This window comes from Caretta caretta, chromosome 1, assembly GCF_965140235.1.
Source record: "Caretta caretta isolate rCarCar2 chromosome 1, rCarCar1.hap1, whole genome shotgun sequence".
NCBI lineage: Eukaryota > Metazoa > Chordata > Testudines > Cheloniidae > Caretta > Caretta caretta.
The window spans coordinates 110,786,976-110,813,681 of record NC_134206.1 but is presented as its reverse complement, the minus strand read 5'-3'; the positions used below and the strand labels follow the sequence as shown (position 1 = coordinate 110,813,681).

The window sequence follows — 26,706 nt, the reverse complement described above, 5'->3', positions numbered from 1 at the left end:
GACAATGGATCGTGTGGTGTGGTCTCGATGAAAGCTGGAGGCATGTAGGTAGGAATACCGGTCAGTAGGTTTCCGGTATAGGGTGGTGTTTATGTGACCATCGCTTATTAGCACTATAGTGTCCAGGAAGTGGATCTCTTGTGTGGACTGGTCCAGGCTGAGGTTGATGGTGGGATGGAAATTGTTGAAATCATGGTGGAATTCCTCAAGGGCTTCTTTTCCATGGGTCCAGATGATGAAGATGTCATCAGTGTAGCACAAGTACAGTAGGTGCGTTAGCGGACGCAAGCTGAGGAAGCGTTGTTCTAAGTCAGCCATAAAAATGTTGGCATACTGTGGGGCTGTGCAGGTACCCATAGCAGTGCCGCTGATTAGAAGGTTTACATTGTCCCCAAATGTGAAATTGTTATGGGTGAGGACAAAGTCACAAAGTTCAGCCACCAGGTTTGCCATGACATTATCGACATATTACTGACAGCTTGTAGTTAATCTTTCTGTGTAATGTTGGTGTAGACGGCTTCTACATCCATAGTGGCTAGGAGGTGTTTTCCGGAAGATCACAGATGGATTGTAGTTTCCTCAGGAAGTCAGTGGTGTCTTGAAGATAGCTAGGAGTGCTGGTAGCGTAGGGCCTGAGGAGGGAGTCTACATAGCCAGACAATCCTGCTGTCAGGGTGCCAATGCCTGAGATGATGGCATTGTTGTATTTGCACAAAAGTGTAAAATAACACCATTTATTTAAATGCATATTTCAGGTAATACTTTCTTCCCTTTATTACCTTTTTACCTCCAAATTGACTAACGTTGGAGATGATGGAAAACTACCAGATCACTAACGCCATCCATCGGACAATGCAGGATTATTCCCTACAATTCACTTTCTTGTGTTTTTTGTCCACTTAAACTTTAAATGGAACAACCCTTTCCCATTGGAGAATCTCATTCTAACATATTTCACTCTTAAGAAATTTTTCATATTTTGTCACAGTGTTCCCTTTCTTACATTTCTGCCACTGTTTCTAACTTCTGTCCCTTTATACAATTTCTTAGTTTTGTTCAGTTTCTTCTAGTTTGAGTCACTTATATCCATTTATTTTTAAAATATCTGTAGGCTGCTTATAGCTCCACCACACACACATTTTTTTCATTTACCTAGTTATGCATATTTATTAATCTTTCTTTGTAAATGTAATCTAGTTTCCTGGTAACTTTTGTTGTTTTTCTCACTGAATTTCATCAATGTCAATGGTAACATGATGTGAAGGTTATAAATACAATATTCCAGGTGCACTTGTACCATAGTCATGTAGAGATGGACTATTGCCTCCTTATTCATTGATGTGATTCCCTTGCAGTTTTGAAGCATATGTGTATTGGTCACTCCTTTTTCCATCTCCGCCCCTGCCACTGAAAACCCACATTTAATTTTGATGCTGCCAGCTCTTGTAACTTGTATTGTGAGTCCTGTGATATTTGGTGTTTTTGCTTAAAGCGCCAACTCCTGGATTCATGTGATTACATGAGAATCTCAGCTTTCTTTATTTAAAAAAAAAAAAAGTAATTTTATAGCCTCCATGGTTGTAGAGAGAAGCTGGAATGCGAATTCTATAGATTCAATCAATAGAAGGCATATAAACGAACATACATTTATTATTTTCTAAAAATCTCACAACTTCTTAGTCAATCTCATGACTTTTTTAGCCTGACACTTGCTTTTGCACGCTCATGATTGGTAATACTGAATTTACTTTCCACTCACACTTAAGTCTCTTGCAACATTGGTGCTTCCTAGGTTTCTCCCTCCTGGTATGTATATATTTCAGCTATTTCCCCCAAGTATATCATTTCTTGGTTGCTTGCCTCTTCCCCTGCATTTAAATCTCACTGTTACATTTCTGCCACTGTTTCTAACTTCTGTCCCTTTATACAATTTCTTTGGTCTGACAAGTGTTTTTCAGCTCTAAGTAGAATGTCGGGATTACAATTTAACTCTTGAAAATTTAATTTATATTATTAACCCACAACTCTCAACTTTTAAAGACTTGTTTTAGCCATCGCAGCACATTTTGTCTTGTCCCCTTTTGCATACACATCCTGTTTGTATGTTCTATTGGATGGTTACAGAACAGTGTGTGATCCTGACTACCACAGTATCACAGCAGATGGCGAAAGTAGACAGATATTTTCTGTAAAAATTATGAAATAGTATGAGTTCTTAATTTGAAGGTCAATATTGATGATCTTTGCCTAATGTTGATTGACACTGATGTACGGGCTACTCCAGACATTTCTCTATTTTTCATGGATAGGTCAGTTCAGAAATAGAGAATTAGAATCTGTGGAAGTGGTAATACCTCTACATTTGTATAATTTTTTTCATCTTCAGTGTTTTTCTTAAATACGTATGTTAATAACCTTGTATTTTCTGTTTTTGTTTTTGCAGCTGCTGACTTGTTCACAGATTTGGAAAATGCATTTCAGGGAAAAATCGATGCAGCTTACTTTGAGACCAGCAAATACTTGCTGGATGTTCTCAATAAAAAATACAATTTACTGGAGCACATGCAGGCTATGAGGCGCTACTTACTTCTCGGTCAAGGAGATTTTATAAGACACTTAATGGACTTGCTTAAGTAAGACGACATGCAGTACAATTATACTGCATTTTGAATATTTGCAAATGTACAACAGATCATTTTCTAAAAAGAAAATATTTTAATACAGCTAATATTTTACTATTATAGACATCCTTAGATTCAACAAAATATTAGACTGGATTTTTTTGACCTTTTAATAGTAGTTGAAATTTGTTTTTTCCTGTAAGTAGTAAGTACAAAAGAATTTCAAGATCTTTAAAAGCTGAACTACTGTTACCCTCTCCCTCCTGATGTGCTCTGGGCTGCCTGCATTTCCAGTGCCCGTGCTCTGTGATTTCTAAATTCTGTCTCACTTTCTAGTACTTTTAAAACACCACTCATGAGCAGGGCTATAAATACAACATTTCTACATCCTTTTAAGTGTATTGCGTTCGTTCGTTCTTTTTCTTCCTTTTTTTTCCAAAATGTTTAGAGTATGTTGGTAAGATTTATGATTACAGCTTCAACTGACAGCTCACATCTTTAACGTTTGGCACCCTCAACTGCAGGCATAAGTGCCCAGCTGAGTTTGTAAGAAGCATACTTGCATAGCATCTTATTTTAGTTCGTGGTCATGTTGCTGAAATTTCATGTGCAAGAATTAAAAAACCCATTAAGCAGCTCTTCTTTTCTACAAAACAGATTGTATATTAAAAAGCTTCCATTAACTTGATAAACATCAAAAACAACTTTGGCCAACATTTTTTATTGATAATGTGTCTGCACTTTTTAAGAAAGCAAATAATGTGCAGCAGAAAAACTGGGGATCATGTATCGAATCAATACTGCCTTAAACGCATAATTAGTGGGGAAAAACAACCTCTTGATGTAGAACTTTAAAAAGTTCCCATTAAACTGAGGATTATAGGCTTTAGATACTTTCATCAGCCAGTCTAAGCACTTCAGATTAGTATGTACAAGTCTCTCATAACCACTAACTAAAATTAGTGGCTTTCTGGTTGTAGCTGCCATATTAAGGCACTACAAATAAACAATAGTTCATTCTGATTGTAAATGTGACTAAAATTATAGTTTTGTGTTAGATACTAATACAATTTTTAAAGTAATTACTTGCATTAAATGGTAATGAATCTAGTACTAGCACTGATGTTTGTTATATACACAGATAGGCAAATTACTTAAAATCTCTCAATGTTATTTAATGCTTCATTTCTCTGTCATTCATGTAGTGAATGTAGGCAGTTGTCCTTAATTTTGAAAATACAATTTGGAGACAAATGTTTAAGTGTTGTACAGACTCACTGCAATTGCTACCATACTGCAAAGTAACTACTATACAATATCATAAACTGTATATAATGACTTTATTTTTGTAACCTCTAGGCCAGAGCTTGCCCGACCAGCTACCACTTTGTATCAGCATAATCTGACAGGAATCCTTGAAACAGCTGTCAGGGCAACTAATGCACAGTTTGATAATCCTGAGATCCTCAAACGGTTGGATGTTAGACTTCTGGAGGTACTCTGGGTCATTTCAGCTCCTGACATGAAAATTATTTTCTGGGTATAAATATCTAAAATTAGCTCTTGGATCAGCATCAGGTGAACTTCTAGTTTCTATTCATGTTGAGTCACATTCTTCTGCCCACTAAGGTCACTTTGTATTGCTCACACAGCACAAACTGGCCTTACCCTGGCCGGAGATTCCCAGCAGAGACTTGCCTTTCCTCACCCAATATTAGAGTGAATCTTTGGTGGAAAGCTGGTGGATGACACACAGCCTCCTTCTAAACCAACTGTTCCCTCCTCTCCCCACCGCCAACCCCCAAAAGTATAAGATTATCTCTGCTAAATTTGAACCTCTGCTGATATAAGGTCCCTTACACGAGCAGTATGAGAGAGAGAGAGTAGGGAGAGTCCTGCTATAATTTATACAGGGGCTAGTAGTCCAGAATCAGGGGGCTGAAATTAGCTCCTTCAGTCGCCACTCTGAGAATCGGAGGCAGGGTCTTTGACACTGGTGGTACGGAATTATGAAGAAAATGAACAGTGAATATTTTCTCGGTCAGCCTTGCATCAGAGAGACTTCTGTAAATTATGGGAGTTTAGTGAGGGAATGTGTTGCTTAGCCTCAAAAGATGTCTAATCTACATGTTATTAAACCAACGAAACAAAGTTGTTATAGTATTTCTTTGTGAAAATTAGCAATATAATATTGATAAAGCCATTTTTGGCAAACGTAACTGCTTTTTCATAGTTCTTGGGGGAACAGTAAAGATTTCAGCAGTGTGCAGACTTTGGTACGTGACTAAATGTAGCATTTTTTTTCATATAGGTATCTCCTGGTGATACTGGATGGGATGTCTTCAGTCTAGACTATCATGTGGATGGGCCAATTGCAACGGTAAGGCTTTATACTGTAGTTTGTGTAGATTTCTCAGATATCCACTTAGATTGCTAACTGCTTTGTTATTAAAATAGCCTTTTTAGTCTAGAAATGGATGATTAAAGAGATTTGGCATGTCAGATGCACCGATTGTATTAACAGTTCAACCAGAATCTCAGTTTCTCTAAATTATTAATGAGTGCTAAAATGCTACAGTTAAAACATTCATTACTTAAAATAAATAATACATTTGTTCCAGCAAAATTTTAGCAAGTACTTAATAAATGGACTGTTCATTTTCTGATATTATTTCTAGACTGTAGCAACTAATTTGGGATAATTTGCAAGAAACTGTAAAATATATTTAGGGAAATCTATTTATACTAGTTAAATTTGATATGTAGTATTCATTAAAACTGATGAGAAAATAGTTACACTATTGTTCAAAATGCTTTTACCATATGTAAAGAATTTCAGTGCTTGCTTTTTTTTTCTTCTTTTTTTCTTTTAAACAAGGTCTCAGTGACCAGCAGAAGGTATTTTACATAGATGTATAGTTAGAGAAAGGAGAGAAATACCTCTCTGGGCCTCTAATTTGTACATCCATTCTCACATTCCCCATACTTTGGGGCAGATTCTTCTTTTGCTAATTACTCATCCATATAAACTTTATACTTCAAACCACCTCCCTTAAGCTAATTTTGACCATTTGACATTACCATTTGGGGAAACATGGTGTAAACCTCAATTGTGGTGAAATGACTTACACAGAAAGTGTCTCTATTATTATTGAATCGGTTTTTTTCACTTTTATGGTTCATGATAATTTTTTGTTTACATAATTTTTTACCTTTCAAAGCGGTAGTTACAGGGAGGTAGACAACTGAGCAAGTAATTAAACACATAGAATGTACCTAACTTTATACAGGTAATTGATTTAAACAGGACATAAAAAAAAAGTTCTTATCCCTACCAGCCCCTGCTACTTCATCCACAGTAAAACCTCTAGATTAGTGAGCTGTAGCTCACGAAAGCTTATGCTCAAATAAATTGGTTAGTTTCGAAGGTGCCACAAGTACTCCTTTTCTTTTTGCGAATACAGACTAACACGGCTGTTACTCTGAAAGATTCCTGTGAGTTTCTTTTAACATACACAGAAATTTGGTCTCTTTCCCTGGAATTTTTTTCTGGGTGGCTCAGATACTTTTGATTGTATTCACTGCTGTCTATCCCCCATGCATCAACCAGTATGCAGGCTTCTCCACAAATGCACTGTAGTCCCCATATCTGCAACTCTTGCTATTCCAGAGTAGTTCATTGAGTAGAGGAGGAAAATCAGGTATGAGGGGTTTGAGGTGTACAGCTGACCACTAGAAACTAGGTTTGGTGAAGGGCTGTGTGTCACTGCTGATAGTATCACCTCATGTTCTCAAGCAAAGTGATATTTTTAGGAACCAGTGTAGAAAAATTAGCATTGTTTTATGAAGGATTCAAGTCTCAGTAGATCCTGGGGTTGTTTTTTACTGAGCTCTTTGAACAAAATGTCACTTCATTTTTGCCAGCAAGCCTTTGTTTGGGAGACCTGGAAGGTCACATGTGAAGAGGAATATTAAAACTCCATATGCATAGCAAAAGGTCCAATTACTGAGCACTTCTAGGAGAGTGCTGGGCATTCTCAACTCCCAGTTATCTTATTGGGAATTGAAAGGTGCTCAAAACCTCCCAAGAACAAGAAGTGCTTTCTGGTCTGACAGAGCCCAAGTGTTTATAATGGGAATAGTGATGGAACCGTAACTAAAATGGAGCTTTGTGGTCCTGCTATAAATTGAAAATGGCAAGAGCATCCATAGAAATATTGGAAACTTTTGAAGTGATATAACTTGCTATCATACAGTAATCTGTAAATCTCATGTATAGAAACCTATATAACATTTAATGCATTTATGTTTCTTATTCCTAATCAAGTCAAGAATATAACAATATAGTAATGTTGATCTTTGTTCATGTATGTCTTAAAGTGTGTTATAGACGCCTCTTCACTGTTGAAAATGTAAAAATAAAAATACATATAGTGTAGGCATGTCCAGTGTAGGTATACTCTGGATAAATGAAAATGCTACATTTCTGCCGTCTGAAATGTTTTGTTAGTATTTGGAAAGCTTTGCAGTTGCTGTTTCAGTTAACAAGAGGAAAATGCTCTAGAGAAGCACTGTGTGTTGCTCACGAACGCATTGGAAAATATCTCTGCTAGTGCTTCAGATCTCTGTATCCATAAGGCTTCTATTCTTAATGGACTACAGTTCAACTATATTTTAACTTACAGGAGTGTGTGGGTGAGAGAGAGCGAGAGATTGATTCTCCTCTAGCATCTGCAGATAAAACCATTGAGATTAAGCAAAAAGAATAGTTTAGCACTCTAGAGTCCATAGACCAACGCAGATAGTTGATACGGATCGTAATACCAGAAGATGGAGATGGGAGGGAGCAAAGTTCTTAGGACATATCTCTTCCTATAAAGAGGATATCTGTCCAGTCCTGCTTAATTGTTTTCCTGTCTCCAGCAGGTGGACAGAACAAAGCAAGAGAGCTGGACTTGGGGTTTTGGGCCCAGATTTTCCAAATGGCATATGCATAATTACCAGGATTGCACATTCATTTGTGGTAAATAGACATACGTTTGAGCATGTGCATTTCTGAAATCTGGGTCTTAATTTTTTTTGTCTATTACTTTTTTCTTTTGGTGATTCCTCCTGTGACAGTTCTCAAGATACCCAGGACTTTGCATCACCTTGTTACCGTCCCCCTGTGGGGCTCCAGTGTGAGGGAAACCTGCTTGTGCCTTACTTGTGCTTTACTGACATCATCAGCCTGTTAGCCACCTAAGCAGTCTCCTCTGGGCTATGCCTTCCTTTGGCTTGCAGGTTAACAGGTGTAGCCCAGTCTGAGTTCCTTTGAAGCATTCCCTTGTAGTGTCCAGCCCCTTCTCCATTGAACACTCACAGAAATACTGGGCCTGCTGCCCACAAGGGAACAACATACACACCAGCCTATTTGATTCAGCTCAGGATTAGCAGCTTGTATAATACCACACCACTAAGCTGTAGTATTGTTTTCACTATAAATAAGTTTGCTATCAAAGGTTCAAGAGATGGTGAGTAGGGTTAGTGGATCCAAAAAGGTTACATTCAAAACAAAATCATAACAAGCTTTCTAGAGGCTAAACATAACGTTCCTTAGGTTATCCTGTTATCTCACCCCAAATGTCCTTTGTAGTGTTTTAATCAAGGCTGTTTTAATCCCACTTTCATGAATGTAATCACACTGCCCAATTACTTTCCTTAGGTGCAGGTTAAAGGGGTGTGTTCCTTGCCTTCTCCTTATATTCCCCCAAAGTTCATTGTTTGTACTCAGTCAGGATAACCCTCTGTGGCTTATTCTCTGGTGTGCTTGCCCCTCTGTTGATTCATATGTAAATGAATCTCCATTGTGGTAGCTTACAATGCTTAATTTACATGCCAACAGAGGTGGTGGCTTCTCTGTCAGAAAATCCTTTTGTCAACTGTACATTAATACATACATTAAAACATATTTTCAGTATACATACGTAACCCCTTACATAGCATCTGTACATATATTTCAAAACAATATTAGCAACATGCCTGACTAAACTAATTGCCTTCTATGACGAGATAACTGGCTGTGTGGATGAGGGGAAAGCAGTGGATGTGTTATTCCTTGACTTTAGCAAAGCTTTTGATATGGTCTCCCACAGTATTCTTGCCAGCAAGTCAAAGAAGTATGGGCTGGATGAATGGACTATAAGGTGGATAGAAGGCTGGCTAGATCAGTCTCAACTGGTAGCGATCAATGGCTCCATGTCTAGTTGGCAGCCGGTATCAAGCAGAGTGCCCCAAGGGTCGGTCCTGGGGCCGGTTTTGTTCAATATCTTCATTAATGATCTGGAGGATGGCGTGGATCGCACCCTCAGCAAGTTTGCAGATGACACTAACCTGGGCGGAGTGGGAGATATCCTGGAGGGTAGGAATAGGTTACAGAGGGACCTAGACAAATTAGAGGATTGGGCCAAAAGAAATCTGATGAGGTTCAACAAGGACAAGTGCAGACTCCTGCACTTTGGACTGAAGAATCCCATGCACGGTTACAGACTAGGGCCAGAGTGGCTAGGCAGCAGTTCTGCAGAAAAGGATCTAGGGGTTACAGAGGACAAGAAGCTGGATAGGAGTCAAGAGTGTGCCCTTGTTGCCAAGAAGGCTAACGGCATTTTAGGCTGTATAAATAGGGGCATTGCCAGCAGATCGAGGGATGTGGTCGTTCCCCTCTAGTCGGCATAGGTGAAGCCTCATCTGGAGTAGTGTGTCCAGTTTTGGGCCCCACACTACAAGAAGGATTTGGAAAAATTGGAAAGAGTCCAGCGGAGGACAACAAAAATTAAGGGGCTGGAGCACGTTTTATGAGGAGAGGCTGAGGGAATTGGGATTCTTTAGTCTGCAGAAGAGAAGAATGGAGGGATTTGGTAGCTGCTTTCAACTACTGAAAGGGGGTTCCAAAGAGGATGGTCTAGGTTGTTCTCAGTGGTAGCAGATGACAGAACAAGGAGTAATGGTCTCAAGTTGCAGTGGGGGAGGTTTAGATTGGGTATTAGGAAAACCTTTTTCACTGGGAGGGTGGTTGAAGCACTGGAATGGGTTATCTAGGGAGGTGGTGGAATCTCCTTCCTTAGAAGTTTTTAAGGTCAGTCTTGGCAAAGCCCTGGCTGGGAAGATTTAATTGGGGATTGGCCCTGCTTTGAGCAGGGGCTTGGACTAGATGACTGCCTGAGGTCCCTTCCAACCCTGATATTCTATGATTCTATGAACCCATGTGATCCTGGCTTTCATTTAAGAACCCATGTGACATTCTTTGGTGACCCAGGGTGTACATAACAGAATCAGGATATTCTTGTTACCCCCTTGCCAGTTGGCATTGAGGGGTTCATGGGCCACACACCCCACTCCCACATGTTGGTGTTTTTTGTTTTTTTTTGGCTGGGTTAGGAAGAGTAGGTGCTTCATAATGAAGTCCAGTGTCTGGGAACCAAGAGGCCTCAGCCCTCCTTCCTGGAGAATGGTCACAGTTCAGTCTTTCTTTCCCCCCAGCTCTCCTTCCTGGAGCTGGGTTATCATCCAAACAGTCCCTTTATTCTGTGGAGGAGCCATTCTGTCTCTCTGCAGCACTCACCTGAAGCTGTTTCCTCAAGCCAGGCTCCCATGCTTCTGTCCTGTTTAGCCTTCCCATCTATCTTAGATGGTTTGTTAGAGGCTCCCACTTGAGCTTCTTCCTCTCCCACATTCTTCTTCCTAATTAGAGGCTTGATTGGTTACCTGATCCACCTGTCACAGAATCTTCATTCTTCTTACCTGGGAAGTGAATTAAGCTGGTCATAGGTGGTCTTAGGTGCTTCTCCCCTTAAGGAGCCAGCCACCATGTGACACGGTCCCTAGGAACATCTGAGAGACTCACCTTTAATCTTCTGGCAGCTATCTGCCTGATGATGGGTGTATGGGGAAACTTATGCTCTTTAATGCAGGGATATGTTCCTGGTTTATCATCGGGATAGGCTTAATCATTGTTTTTTCCTGTTGTCCTTCCCAAGATGGGTTCCCTTTTCCATTTGACTCAAGTTTCTCTCCCTCTCCTGTCCACCCCAATGAAGTAAGAGAGAAGTGTCTTCATACACTGAAAGAGCTCTGTGTGTGTCCGAAAATAGGTCCTGAAGTTACCTTATTCAGATCAGCTCTTGCTTTCTCTTTAGGGGTCTTAAGAAAGTCTAACAGGTTAAAAGGGATCAGTGTCTTATTTGTATTGACAACCTTAGGGAAGATTACACAGTCCATTGTAAAGAAACTCTGTCATTATTCAAGGCTTGTTTCATTGTTGGGGCTGTCTGAGTCTGAAAAGGGATGTTTCTGTTCTAGTGCTCTAAAGCCCACCTGGGCAGCCTTAGGTACATCATTGCTGACTTGACGTAGTCTGTAAACTGCCTTGAGGCAGTTTCTGCACGTTGTAGAAAATCTTTTTTCCCCTATTCACCCGTACGCCAGCCTATGACTGTTGTTGCACAGAGAGATTCTGGAGACTTGCCTGATCACTTGGTTTTGAGAAGTCCTCCTGTGCCAGTCCAGACTTTGACTTTATTTTAGTGTAGTGGAACCTTTTACTCAAATGGTGTTCTGATTCAGTTTTTATAATGGTGTTTTGCCTATTGCTTGGGCTGTTGATGACTGAGCCAGATGAGCTCCCTGCACAGAGGGAGTAACTTCCCTAGAGCTTTGGGTTTATTTCCTGTTGTAATCTGCTGGTAAAACCTGTATACATTGCTTGGGATAGCATAGAACGATTTAAAGAAACCAAATGAACAGATAGTAAATCTGGTAATTTTATTTTAAGCTGTTATATTGATTTTATTTGCAGGTATTTACACGAGAGTGCATGAGCCACTACCTAAGGGTGTTTAACTTCCTTTGGCGAGCAAAGCGGATGGAATATATTCTCACAGACATATGGAAAGGACATATGTGCAATGCAAAGCTCCTGAAATGTATGCCAGGTAGGGGAAAAACAAAATGGGTAACGTGCTAACTGGTGTTTAGATGCAATTTAGCTAAAATTGTACACAAGAAAAATCCAGCTAGTGGAGATAAAAAATAATTTATAAATAACATTTTGTTGCCACCTACTCAGAAATGTCTTGTTTTTATTATTTAACTTGCTCACATAAGAAATTTTGAGTGAAGAAGAAATGGCAAGGTAGTTGGGAATGGAAAGTCTATCCTATGACTTTTGTATTGCTGCTTGTTGATCTTCAGCCATTGAATTATTGGGCATTGAGAACTTCTTAGGCTTCTGTTCGCTTTCTTTCTATTTTTTTCAGGGGAGGGAAAAGATGAAAATCAATGCAGTTGTTTTTAAAAGATGCATCAAAACAGCTTGGCATCAGTCAGAAGTAGTTAAACTCTAAACTAGGCCTACTATGTATATTTTTAAAAAGATCTCACAATCAAGATTATATATATTAATGTTTTAATCAATTTTTTCAGAATACATTAAATCACTTATTTTGTATTTTGCCAGTACTGTTTGCTACGGTGTGGCAGTTTCTTTTACTACAGTCAGATTATTAGATGGCTGAACCTTTTATATAATTAAGGTCCCAATCCTGCAAGGGACAACATGAAGGTGGACAGCTACACCCAGGGGAAGCTTGATTGGCTTCAGTAGGGTTCCATGCGGACAGTTTTAGTCTCACATTGTCCATTATATATTGTAGGCCCAGCACTGATATCTGAAATAGTTTTTCACCTATTCATAGGTTAGTGTATTTTAATTAAAAAAATAAAGTTTTTAAATATCTTCCTTAGTTGTAATAAATAAGATAGTGTTCTGTTTATTGTGCAGAGCAAAAGCTAATTTTGTTGAGTAAATTTGGAACTGTATTTAAAAAGAAAATCCTGTTGTATGGCTAAAACTGAAATTAGATACTCCATTGCCCTTGCATACATGGTGATAACTATAACCTGGAACATTTTAGAGCATCACGCTAGTATTGTTTGCCTCTTGTGCTCTCATTTAGACAGTGGGTGGAGGATTTGTTCAGTTTTAAATGTGCTTTGAGGTGTATTTATTTTGTTTGTAGTTTTAACACATGGAAAATAAACTAAGGCAGTCGTAATAGAACAACTAATCTTGATGATAAAGTTTTCATTGTTTTATGTAATAAGTACTTTAAAAAAAAATAGGAAAGCATAAAACAACATCGGTATTGAACTACAAACACTTGAGTTTGTTTGTTACAAATTTTATTTTCCCTAATTAAATTTCAACTGGTTTCGATTACAATACGCTAAATGGGGCAGAGCCCTTGTCTTCACAGCTATCAGCAAAGCTGTTAGTGCTATACATATAATAACGTTGTATTGTAATCTGTGACTTGGATCCATGACCCTCTTGGCTGGCAAAATCTTGCAAAGGGAATTGGGTCCATTATTATTAGAGACCCTGCCTTCCTGAAAAAAGGCATCATCTCTTAAATCTCTTAAGTCAGGGATTCTCAAACTTCATTGCACCATGACCCCCTTCTGACAACAAAAATTTTTACATGACCCTAAAAGGGGGGGAACCAAAGCCTGATCCCCACTGCCCGGGTCGAGGGGTGAAAGCCAAAGCCCGAGCCCCACCGCCCAGGGTGGGGAGGCCAAAGGTGAAGCCCAAGGACTTCAGCTCTAGCAGGGAGCCTGTAACCTGAGCCGCACCACCCAGGGTTGAAGCCCTCGGGCCTTGGCCCTGGGTGGTGGAGCTTGAACTTCAGCTTTGGTCCTAGGCGGTGGGGCTCAGGCTTTGGCTCTGGCCTTGGGCCCCAGCAAGCCTAAGTCAGCCCTGGTGACTCCTTAAAATGGGGTCCCGACCCACTATGGATCCCGACCCACAGTTTGAGAACCGCTGTTTTAGGCCCATCCTCAGAAAAACATCTGCTGCTCCTGGAGATATTGCCAGTTGTTGGTTTCTAATTTTTCCTTTTTTGATGAAGAGTATGACAAAATATTTCTCCTATGTTCATAGACTTCTCTTTTCTTTGCTGGTTTTTTTTTCTAATTCTCTGTTGTTTTTTCGCACCTGCTACCACCTGTTCTTCCCCTTTCCTTTGTTCCCCTCAGCCTGTCTCTTCCCTGTAGTGCTTTTTTTCCTCCTCCTGTTCTTTCCCACATGCTCTTTATGGTGTTCCACTCCCCAGCTAAAGGGAGTAGTTATAGTTGAAAGTAGCAAGACCCTTTGAATCACCCTTCAAAGCTTAGTAGTTTCCCTGCCTGCCACCCTTACTCCACTCCATTGCTAAGAGTAAAGTGGTATAAGGGAAGGGAGGAGGTGCAGAGCTGCCAGGGTAGGAGTGAAATTTGAAAGCTCTGAAGCATACTAGCACTAACAAGAGTCACAACAACTTGTTGCCCTCCAATTCATCTGCTCTTCCCTGCGGGAAATGTGGTAGTGAACAGACTGGGTGGTAGAGAAGTGTCCATATATTTTATTGGCCTAGTCTTTACCTCCCTTTTCTCCCAGTTCCTCTGAATTTTCAAGTTTGATTTATACTGGTCAAGATGGCTACCTTGAGACTACTTTCCTATGGTGTGTGAATGTAATATGTGGGATATGATACACATCCTATAAGCAATGAGAACTCTGCAATACTTGGGTACAGTCGGGTGAGATAATGATAATAATCTCACCCGATGATAATGATTTCACCCTCTGTTTCCTCACTTTGTTGGCTTTTCACAAATATTAACACGTGTAGCAAGACAAAACTCACCGGTGGCAGTGCCTCCTTCTGGTTGTCTGGTAATTAGCTCTTTTCCAGCTTACGGCACGCCCTCTGCAGGCCAGTGTCTCACCTGCCGCTGGCCCTGTGTTGCTCCCGGTGCCCTTTACCTTGGGGTTCTGCCCCAGCTGTACCCCCACGCTCTGGGTCTCCCCTCCCAGGGGAACCCCCAACCTTCTAAACCCACCTTGCCTCAGTGGCTACTGCCAATCGTCATCCAGCCCCCTTTCCCTGGGGCAGACTGCAGTCTGTAATGGCCACTCATCAACAGCAAAGGGTTAGGACCAGGTGCCTCTGCCTATTCCCAGGCTGCCCCTCTGCAGCCCCAGTACCTTTCTGGGCCTTTACCAAGGCCTGCAGCCTAGGTATTTCCCAGGTTGGAGCTCCCCATCTCCTCTGGCCTTCCCCCAGTCCTGCTCCACTCTAGGTACCCTGCTCAGCTCCCAGGCAGCCAGGTCCTTTTCTCCCTTCAGCTAAAGAGACTCCTCCAGCTTTTGGCCCACAGCCCTCTTATAAGGGCCAGCTGTGGCCTGACTGAGGCGTGGTTCCAGCTGTTTCTGCTTCCCCCAATCAGCCCAGCTATTCCCCGCCACAGCCCTCTCCAGGGCTGCTTTCACCCCTTCAGGGCCGGAGCTGGGTGACCACCCCGGTACAACATACTTTTATCTATTGGGGCAGCAGTCTCTGGAACTTTACACCATTTCCATATCAATCTAAAATTGGAAGCTGTAACTCTAAGTGGCTTGAGAGCTATAGGCTCTTCATGTCAGGATTGTACCCAAATGTATTTGTGTGTGGTCTTGAGGTAAGGGATTACCTGAGCCTGCACAATGTGCACTTTTCACATGCATGAAAGTGGAGTGAAGTCACTCCACTTATTGCAATGAGTATAGTGGGGAGAAGTCTCCAATAAAACATAAATGGAGATGAATCTGACAGTGCTTTCTAATATTCTTGTTGCCTGCACCCCACATTTGAAAAGCAGGACTTGTCTCCTGCTTCTGTAAGCTTGCTTAGAAATATTTTTTAGGATATGTTGCAGAATGCGCTCTGGATTCTTGTAAATTGGTTCAGTTGCATCTGGCATAAAACTATTGATGGAGATATTGCTTTCGTATTATTTCCATCTTATGCGAATGGAGCCAAAGGTAGTGATAGGGCAACACAAGTTCTAAAATAAAATCAGGTTGTTCCATCTTCTGATTAGACAGACTTCTCCAATTCTTTGTAATTCCAGGAACTGCAGAAAGGCAAGACTGAGACACTGACAGATATATGGTCAGAGTCTTGATCTATACTAAACTCCTATGAAGTGTTCGCTTCCCCACTGTCCTAGGCAGTGCCAAAATAGGACGTAAAGTGAACAATAAACCATACATACACAACATTACCATTTCATCAAGCACCCTAACACTGGATCGAAACTAAGATAATTATACTGTATTGAGTACTCAGTGCTGGTACAGCAGGACTCAACAAACTCAGTTGCTAGAGCCCTGCAAATCCATGGAGATAAAAATTTTATATCTGTGCAGGGCTCTATCAATGGGACATTCAAGATTATAGGTTTCCATCTGTAAAGTGTGTAGGTGAGAGATCATTGCACTCTTGATTTAGTTTACGTGGAAATACTGTTGCAATGTAGGTGCTGTGAAATGACGTCTGGGAAAGTCAGGTAATGTCCAACCTGGAAAACAATTATAGAGAGAGGTTCCACAAAAAGGGCATACAGTTATATCAATGAATTAACACTTGTATAGGAGTTCAAAGGATTCCATTTGCAATAATTGTTGGCCACAACTTGGCAGAGCTATTCCATTGTTAAACATTACTTCTTCTTTGAGGGCTGTCCCTGTGGGTGCCCCACTCCACGTGACTGTGCAACCTGGCGCTGTTGATCAGAGATCTGCAGTAGCAGTGCCTGGTCAGGGCGCACCCGCCCAGCTGTTGTCTCATGGCGTCGTTAGGGTCTGTCTGTGCACACATGACCTGCACCCCCTCAGTTCCTTCTCAACCGTCCTCGGCTGAAGACTGAACTCGAGGCTGTGCTGAACCTCTTCCCTGATCACTGAAGGAAATAAGTAGCAATAGTTAGATAGATGTATCCCAGTTCTTTCCCTCCCTTTAAAATAGTTACTCCTTGTTTGTTGGTTTAAAAAAAAAAAACACTTTTTTTTTCTCTCACATTTGTCTCCCATTGAGACTTCCCCTCAGGCAATCATAGCTTCATGATGCCAGAGTCCCCTGGATTAAAAAAGTGCGGCTCCTTCAATGAGTCTGTGCCGCGGTCTGATGGACACTCACTGTGTGTGAAGTGTCTAGGCAAGACACACGTCCCCGCTAAGTGTGTCCATTGTACTAGCCTGAAAACCAGGGCTCGCAGTTAGAGACCTGCAGCTAAAAATGCTCTTTATGGAGAAATCTCTGCAGCCACCAACGGAGACAGGCACAAGTAAACCCTCTCCCTCACACTCCCCTGCCAGATCGGCACCAACCAGGAGCTTGGCTTCACCCTCTCTTGCGAAGAGGCAGGAAGCCCCAACCTCTCCACCCAGAGACCTACAGAAACAAAAAAGGTCTCTGGTGAAATCACTTTCCCCCAGTGCTGACCACACCAAAAACCGGCACAGCTGAACACCCCAGCACCGTAGGCATGGCTCACATGAGGTGCAGAAACCAGGACTCGAGCGCCCCCCCCCCCCCCCCCCCGCAGCTTTCCTCTGCACCAGCCCTGCCGGCACCACAGATGGACCCAGTTGTCCATCCCGGTGCTGACTAAGAACGTTGGCACCAAGCCTGACAATGACCCCTGCTGCAGACACACCATCCTCGCAGGGCACCTATAGGTGGCCGATGGCACCCACCGAGGCTAAGCAAAAATTGTTGCGGACATCTGCTCATGCTCCGAGACCCGTGGCATCGCAGCTCAAGGATCAGCAACCATTCTTAAATCATGCTGACATCTCCGTGGCCCCAGAGCCTGACTCCCCTCTCCTAGGCACTGAGCGCTCACTCTTTGACCAGCCGCTCTCGCCACCTGACCTGGCCACCCTCACTGACAGTGAGAATGACATGCCGCAGCAGGCAGAGTTTTCCCCACCAATTTCCCTACTCTGACCTACCATGGGCGAGGCCCCACTTTTCATATCCTATTCCCTGGCCTCAGTGGTCCCTTCGTCTACCCATGACGGCAATCTTTCTTGCGGACCACCAGACCGCAGGCCCGCTCTGCACCTCTATCTCCAGCTCCATCTACATTCAGAGCTCCTGAGCCCCCCCTTGAAGATGTGGGCTACGAACCTTTCCCTGAATCATCTGCTCATAACTCTCCGTCAGCGGCAGATGACATCATGCCACCACCACCACAGAACATGGACAATTTTAAGCAGTTCCAGGAACTTTTTAAGGGATGACAATCAGCCAGGACATTCCATTAGAGGAAGTGCAGGTGACGCAACACAGACTCCTGAAAATCCTCCAACCCTCTGCTCCATCAAAGATTGCACTCTATCCATAAACGAGGCCCTCCTGGAACCCACTTATGCTATATGGCAGACCCCTGCCTCCATCCCACCAATATGTAAAAGGGCTGAATGGAAATATGATGTAGCGGCTAAGGACGTAGATTTCTTATTTTCCCACCCACAGCACAACTCTCTTGTGGTGGATGCAGCGACCCACAGAACAAAGTAGCCACAATACCGGCCCACTCTGCAAGATAAGGACCTCAAACAACTTGACTGCCTGGGCCACAAGGTTTACACCTCCTCCACTCTGCAATTCAGAACTGCAAATTATTCCACCCTCCTCGCAAGCTACGACTATGACAAGTACAAGAAGTTATTTGACTTTACCTCCCATATCCCAGAGGACAGAAGAGCGGATTTTAAATCAGTCCTCATCGAAGGTCAGCTGGTGTCTAGGATGGCGCTACAAGCATCTCTGGACATGGACACAGCAGCCTGCACTACTGGTAGTGATGCGCTGATCTTCCTGGCTGTCTGCATCTGGCATCCCTAAAGATCTGCAGACCAAAGTGGAGGAGCTTCCCTTTGATGAGGATAAACTTTTTTTTCCAAAAAAAGATGAAGTCGTTCACACCATGAAAGACTCTCCAGGGCCATTCTGCGCAAGCTGAGGATATACCCCTCCTTCCCCAGGAGGCAATGGTATCAGCCTTATCAGAGGCCCCATGCACAACAATATCACCGGCCCCAGTCTAGACCGTATGATAGTGGGAGGAACCACAACAGACCTCCCCGGTGCAGACAAAACCATGCACAACCGACTACATCCCACACATCGGGAAACAAACAATTTTGAAGCCTTGGTCAGGGGTCTACGCGACCATCCCTTGGCACCACTGCTTACTTGCCCATTTGGCCACCGCCTCCAGTTTTTCCACCATGTCTGGCAACAGGTCACACAGGACCGCTGGTCCTGGAAATAGTACAATTGGGCTACTCCATCCCTTTCATTTCATGCCCACCCACCTTTCCCTCTTCCCCGTCCCTCTTCAGGGACCCCTCTCATGAGCACCTACTTCGAGCAGAGGTGACTCATCTTCTACAGGTAGGTGCAGTGGAACCTGTATCAGTGCAACATCGGGGAAAAGGGTTTTACTCTCACTATTTTCTGACCCAGAAGAAAGCCAGAGGATGGCAATCTATACTAGACTTATGCAGACTGAACAGATTCGTACGCATACAGACATTCAAGATGGTCACATTAGGCACAATAATACATGTGCTGGAACAAAGGGATTGGTTCACAGCCCTCGACTTACAGGATGCCTATTTTCATATATCTATTCACCTAGCATACAGATGCTTTCTGCAATTCACAGTAGGGCATGACCCCTTCCAATACAGAGTGCTACCGTTCGGACTCTCCACAGCACTGAGAGCGTTCTCCAAGACTCTTGCAGTAGTGGTGGCCCACCTATGCAGACCTGGAATTATACTTTTCCCCTACCTGGACGACTGCCTTATCAAAGGCCGTTCGTACGATGAGACATTAGAGGCCACTCGTTTTACCATCTCCCTCTTCCACAGTCTAGGCCTGCAAATAAAATTCCAAAAGTCCACCATGATACCAACAGCAAGTCGAGTTCATCGGGGTTCATCTGTATTCAATTTTTGACCAGAGCCTCACTCCCACACACCAGATTCCTTGCCATTATACACTCCTTGTCCATTTGCCGCAGAATAGAGGCACGAACATGCCTGCAGCTTCTTGGTCACATGGCAACCACCACCTTCATGGTCAAATATGCCAGACTACATATGAGATGCCTTCAGGGTTGGCTCAGCTCCATATACAAACCCAGCAGGCACAGCCACCGCATGATGCTATCTCCTCCAGCAAAGGTATTCGCCTCCCTACAATGGTGGACAAAAACGGGAAACACGTGCACGGGCGCCCCCTTCCATCAAAATTCCCTGTGCTCATGATCATGACAGACGTTTCCCTGATATGCTGGGGAGTGCACCTAGGAGCTCTCACAACACAGGGCTGATGGTTCGTATCAGAAACACGTCTGCACATAAATCTTCTAGAGCTCAGAGCAGTCAGATATGCCTGCCTCCACTTTCTCCCAATCATAAGGAACAAATCTGTTCAGCTCTTGACAGACAATATAGTATGTAAGTTCTACATCAACAGATGGGGGGGCGCTGTCGCACTCCCTATCACAGAAGCCATCCAACTATGGAATTGGTGCATACAATGTCCCATAGAGATTACTGCTTCCTACCTGCCTGGGTGTCCGAACACTACCGCCAACACACTCGGCAGACCCTTCTCACAAGAACACAAATGGGAATTGTATCCCACGCTACTACAACAGCTCTTCTCCTACTGAGGCACCCCGTCCGTAGACCTGTTTTGCCACAACACAAAAGCACAAATGCAATCTATTCCGCTCCAAAGCGGGACTTGGGACCGCGTCCCTTGGAGACGCATTCCTCATTCCGTGGAACAAAACACTTATGTACGCTTTTCTGCCAGTCCCACTGATACAGAGTCCTATGCAAGATCAAAGAGAACAAGGCAGGGTCATACTTATTGCCCCAGCCTGGCCCAGACAGACATAGTATCCTTACCTGCTGCACATGTCCATCCGCCCTCCAAGAACTCTTCCCAAGAGTCTGGATCTGCTTTCCCAGGGCAATGGTCAGATTCTCCATCCACAACTGCAGAAGCTCCATCTGATGGCGTCGTTCCTTCATGGTTCCAAACACACGAACTAGCTTGTTCGGAGCAGGTCCAACACATCATCCTCCCCAGTAGACGAGTATCGACTCGTAAGACTTACCTGCAAAAATGGAAACAGTTCTCCATATGGTGCTCCCACAGAAACTTGCCACCCAGACCATGCTTTTCCCTGATACCTTGGACTACCTCTTTCAACTGAAAAAAGATAGACTATCGCTCAGCTCTATCAGAGTACACCTTGCGGCAGTTAATACCTTCCATGACATGCTGGATGGGTTTTCAGTTTTCACCCACCCCACCATAAAATGCTTCCTCACGGGCCTTCAAAACCTTTACCCTGAGATTCAGCTACCTGGAATCTGAATCTAGTTCTCCGGGGTCTTATGAAACCTCCCTTTGAACAACTGGCTACCTCCTCTATACTACACATGTCCATGAAAGTAGCTTTCTTGGTCACCCTAACATTGGTGAGAAGGGTCGTGGAAATAAGCACACTAACGGCCTTCCTTCCCTACACGATTTTCTTTAAAGACAAGATTACGATGTGACCCTACCCCAAATTCCTTCCCAAGGCAGCCTCTACCTTCTACCTCGATCAGCCAATACACTTACCTGCATCCTACCCCAAACCTCATAAGAACCCACAAGAAGCGGCATTACATACTCTTGATGTCAGACGTGTAATTTCTTTTTATCTAGACAGAACTAAGGCATTCCGTAAATCCCCCTAGACTATTTGTGTCCACTACTGAGCAATCGAAGAGTGCTGCTATTTCCAAGCAATGACTCTCCAAGTGGATATCTGAATGTGTTAGGTCCTGCTACCAGACCCAGAATGCTCAACCCCACGAGGGCATCAGAACACACTTTACTAGAGCGATGTCAATATCCGTTGCATTCCTGTAAAACTTAACTGTTACTGACATATGCAAGGCGGCCACATGGGCATCAGACCACACGTTTGCCAAACATGACGCTATCACACAGGACTTCAGGTATGTTGGCAACAAGAAGAAAGCCAAGGAAAGTGTGGGCCCCTTAATGAATGAGGGAGGCAACCTAGTGACGGAGGATGTGGAAAAAGCTAATGTACTCAATGCTTTTTTTGCCTCTGTCTTCACAAACAAGGTCAGCTCCCAGACTGCTGTGCTGGGCATCACAACATGGGGAATAGATGGCCAGCCCTCTGTGGAGAAAGAGGTGGTTAGGGACTATTTAGAAAAACTGGACGTGCACAAGTCCATGGGGCCGGACGAGTTGCATCCGAGAGTGTTAAAGGAACTGGCGGCTGTGATTGCAGAGCCATTGGCCATTATCTTTGAAAACTCGTGGCGAACGGGGGAAGTCCCGGATGACTGGAAAAAGGCTAATGTAGTGCCAATCTTTAAAAAAGGGAAGAAGGAGGATCCTGGGAACTACAGGCCAGTAAGCCTCACTTCAGTCCCCAGAAAAATCATGGAGCAGGTCCTCAAAGAATCAATCCTGAAGCACTTACATGAGAGGAAAGTGATCAGGAACAGTCAGCATGGATTCACCAAGGGAAAGTCATGCCTGACTAATCTAATCGCCTTCTATGATGAGATTACCGGTTCTGTGGATGAAGGGAAAGCAGTGGATGTATTGTTTCTTGACTTTAGCAAAGCTTTTGACACGGTCTCCCACAGTATTCTTGTCAGCAAGTTAAGTAGTATGGGCTGGATGAATGCACTATAAGGTGGGTAGAAAGTTGGCTAGATTGTCGGGCTCAACGGGTAGTGATCAATGGCTCCATGTCTAGTTGGCAGCCGGTGTCAAGTGGAGTGCTCCAGGGGTCGGTCCTGGGGCCGGTTTTGTTCAATATCTTCATAAATGATCTGGAGGATGGTGTGGATTGCACTCTCAGCAAATTTGCGGATGATACTAAACTGGGAGGAGTGGTAGATACGCTGGAGGGCAGGGACAGGATACAGAGGGACCTAGACAAATTGGAGGATTGGGCCAAAAGAAATCTGATGAGGTTCAATAAGGATAAGTGCAGGGTCCTGCACTTAGGACGGAAGAACCCACTGCACAGCTACAGACTAGGGACCGAATGGCTAGGCAGCAGTTCTGCGGAAAAGGACCTAGGGGTGACAGTGGACGAGAAGCTGGATATGAGCCAGCAGTGTGTCCTTGTTGCCAAGAAGGCTAATGGCATTTTGGGATGTATAAGTAGGGGCATAGCGAGCAGATCGAGGGACGTGATCGTCCCCCTCTATTCGACATTGGTGAGGCCTCATCTGGAGTAGTGTGTCCAGTTTTGGGCCCCACACTACAAGAAGGATGTGGATAAATTGGAGAGAGTCCAGCGAAGGGCAACAAAAATGATTAGGGGTCTGGAACACATGAGTTATGAGGAGAGGCTGAGGGAATTGGGATTGTTTAGCCTGCAGAAGAGAAGAATGAGGGGGGATTTGATATCTGCTTTCAACTACCTGAGAGGTGGTTCCAGAGAGGATGGTTCTAGACTATTCTCAGTGGTGGAAGAGGACAGGACAAGGAGTAATGGTCTCAAGTTGCAGTGGGGGAGGTTTAGGTTGGATATTAGGAAAAACTTTTTCACTAGGAGGGTGGTGAAACACTGGAATGCGTTGCCTAGGGAGGTGGTGGAATCTCCTTCCTTAGAAGTTTTTAAGGTCAGGCTTGACAAAGCCCTGGCTGGGATGATTTAATTGGGGATGGGTCCTGCTTTTGAGCAGGGGGTTGAACTAGATGACCTCCTGAGGTCCCTTCCAACCCTGATATTCTATGATTCTATGACACCACAGCAGACACCATAGTAGGCCATACAGTACTGTCTTCCGGTATCAATGACGCAAATCCAAAGTCCCAGCAACCATAGTGGGTACTGCTTCACATTCATCTGGAGTGGAGCACCCACAGGGACAGCACTCGAAGAAGAATAGAAGGTTACTCACCTTGCAGTAACTGAGGTTTTTCGAGGTGCTCCACTACCCACCCTCCTCCCCTCTACTTTGAAGTACGAATCAGACGACTCTACGGTAGAGAAGGAACTGGGGGGTTGCGGGACGCGCACACGCAGATAGACCCTAATGATGCCACGAGAACAGCTGGGTGTGTGTGTCCCGACTAGGCACTGCTACCAAACATCTCCGATCAATGGCGCCAGGACGCACCGTCACCTGGAGTGGAGCACCCACAGGGACACACATCTCAAAAAAATCTCAGTTATTGCAAGGTGATTAACCTTCTCTTTTTTCATCTTCCTCTGCCTCAGCGTAATGAAGTGAGATATGCGTCTTAGAGTCTGAAACTGTTGAATCTTAAACCTTTCAGTTCTTCCCCCCCAACTCCCACCCTCCACAAATATGTGCATTACACTAACTTAGGCTCTCAGAAGCTCCCCTTAGACTTACTTCAGATGTAGCTCCATTACTAGTTTTTTAACTTGCATCCTATTTTACATATCGCCTCCTGTCCCTTCAGTAAAGTGAAGTCTGATTTAATGGCAATGCATGTGCTGAGGGGCTGGAAGAGGAGTGTAGCAAGCAAGGCAACGAACAAGAGGATGCAAGAAGGGTTATATTAAAGTAGATGGCCACTTACTTTAACTCATGACTTCTTCCAGTTCTTTGGTTTGTAAATTACATTGCCAGTTTCAACACATCTTACTTCAATGGCTACATCAGTTTAAGTAGGCCTAACTTGACACCTGCTTACATTCCCTCTTAATTTGACCTGTGGGTTATGCACATGTGTCATAAATATAAAGGGAAGGGTAACCACCTTTCTGCATACAGTGCTATAAAATCCCTCCTGACCAGAGGCAAAGTACTTTTATCTGTAAAGGGTTAAACTCAGGTAACCTGGCTGGCACCTGACCCAAATGACCAATGAGGGATCAAGATACTTTCAAATCTGGAGGGGGGAGAAAGGCTTTTGTCTGTGCGATACCTTTGCTGGGAACAGATCAAGGATGCAAGCCCTCCAGCTCCTGTACAGTTAGTAAGAAATCTAGCTAGAAAATGCATTAGGTTTTCTTTGTTTTGGCTTGTGAAATTCGCTGTGCTGGAGGAAATGTGTATTCCTGTTTTGTGTCTTTTTGTAATTTAAGGTTTTGCCTAGAGGGATTCTCTGTGTTTTGAATCTGACTGCCTGTCAGATTATCTTCCATTCTGATCTTAGAGTTGTTCTCTTATCTTTTTTTTGTTCTTCTAATAAAGTTCTGTTTTTTTAAGAATCTGAGTGGGTTTTTTGGGTCTTAAAAATCCAAGGCTGATTTGTGCTCAACTTGTTTATTTTCAAGCCTCCCCAGGAAAGGGGATGTAAGGGCTTGGGGGGATATTTTGGGGAAATAGGAACTCCAAGTGGTCCTTTCCCTGTTCTTTGTCTAAGTCACTTGGTGGTGGCAGCATACTGTTCAAGGACAAGACGAAATTTGTGCCTTGGCAAAGTTTTTAGCCTAAGCTGGTAAAAATAAGCTTAGGGGGTCTTTCATGCGGGTCCCCACATCTGTACCCTAGAGTTCAGAGTGGGGAAGGAACCCTGACAGCATGCAAAACCGGAAGTAACACTAAAGCCCTTGTTTGTGTTAATTAACAGCAAAACTAAGTATTACGTGGAAAACTTACCTTAATCATTTATGCTTGGGGGGAATTGTTGGGTTATGTTTTACATTTTTGTGTGCTGGAATACTTGGATTCTAGTTCATGCCAAACATGGAGTTCTGGCCACAGCCTTACTCTGAGCTACGACTGCTTCACTGCATGTGTTAGGTAAAAAATCTATAGTATTAACAAAAAAAACCTCTTTTGTCTTATTCAGATTAATATCAACCTTTTGTGGCTATTTTGATAATGTCTAGTCCAAAGATATACGTAATACACCTGTTTTTAATCATGTGGCCCACCTTGATTATCATGCGCATTGTGGGGAGAGTGGTCACTTTGGATGAGCTATTGCCAGCGGGATAGTGAGTTTGTGTGTGTGGTTTTTGGGAGGGGGGTGGGGGGGTGAGAGAACCTAGATTTGTGCAGGAAATGGCCCAACTTGATTGTCATGCACATTGTGTGGAGAGTTGTCACTTTGGATGGGCTATCACCTGCAGGAGAGTGAATTTGTGTGGGGGGGTGGAGGGCGAGAAAACCTGGATTTGTGCTGGAAATGGCCCAACTTGATGATCACTTTAGATAAGCTATTACCAGCAGGACAGTGGGGTGGGAGGAGGTATTGTTTCATATTCTCTGTGTGTATATAAAGTCTGCTGCAGTTTCCACGGTATGCATCCGATGAAGTGAGCTGTAGCTCACGAAAGCTCATGCTCAAATAAATTGGTTAGTCTCTAAGGTGCCACAAGTACTCCTTTTCTTTTTGCGAATACAGACTAACACGGCTGTTACTCTGAAACCAAACTACAAAGTTGAAAATCTTGAAACAGCCTTTAGAGGGCAGAAGAGAATTACAAATGGGTTTTAGCAGTGTGTGTTTCCCATCTACAGAGCCAAATATATAGTCTAGTTTTCTTGTCTAATTTTACAGAAGATGGTACTTGTTAGTCTTTAGAAGTCTGATTTTAGTTCATTGCTGCTTTGGCATAGTATTGTGTTTCTGCTGTGTGGTGTGTGTGTGAGAGAGAGAGAGAGAGAGAAATATAAAATAATACTCGATCCAGAGAAAATGAAAATAATGTTTGGGACAGCTAGCTGGCAGGAATCCAAATTTGCCCCTCTCTGGTTGGTTGGTTTAGCTTTTCATTTGTGGGGCAGGTGAACAATCTAGAAGTCTGGCTGGACTTCCAGCTGTTAAAAGAGCACATATCAGATGTGGCCAGAACAGCTTTATTTCATCTATTTACAGCCAGGAAGCTGCCATTTTTTTCGGATATGAATGGACTAGTCAGACCTTTGTCACTTCTAGAATAAACCATTGTACTGTGCTCTGTGTGGCTAGATCCTGAATCTATTCAGAAGTTTGAAGCTGATTTTGAATTTTAGTGCTCTTTTTATAGTGTACATCTTTCTGGGAGCACACGACAGCAGTGTTTTTTGGATCCATACTGGCGACCTACTAGGTATTGGCTAAAATTTGTTATTGATTTTGATCTAGCCCTAAATGGACTGATACCTGTGTGACTGAACACCTCTCTCCCCATGGCTTGC

General features: G+C 43.3%; 1 protein-coding gene across 1 annotated transcript in view; it reads left to right on the top strand.

Moving 5' to 3' along the window:
* TUBGCP3 (tubulin gamma complex component 3) overlaps positions 1-26,706 on the top strand; it is a 122,250-nt gene that overhangs the window by 81,333 nt on the left and 14,211 nt on the right. Inside the window, exons 14-17 of the mRNA XM_048855426.2 lie at positions 2,444-2,633; positions 3,981-4,116; positions 4,933-5,001; positions 11,455-11,590. Of these exons, the coding sequence (XP_048711383.1) occupies positions 2,444-2,633; positions 3,981-4,116; positions 4,933-5,001; positions 11,455-11,590 (531 nt within the window). The remainder of the gene's footprint in view (positions 1-2,443; positions 2,634-3,980; positions 4,117-4,932; positions 5,002-11,454; positions 11,591-26,706) is intronic.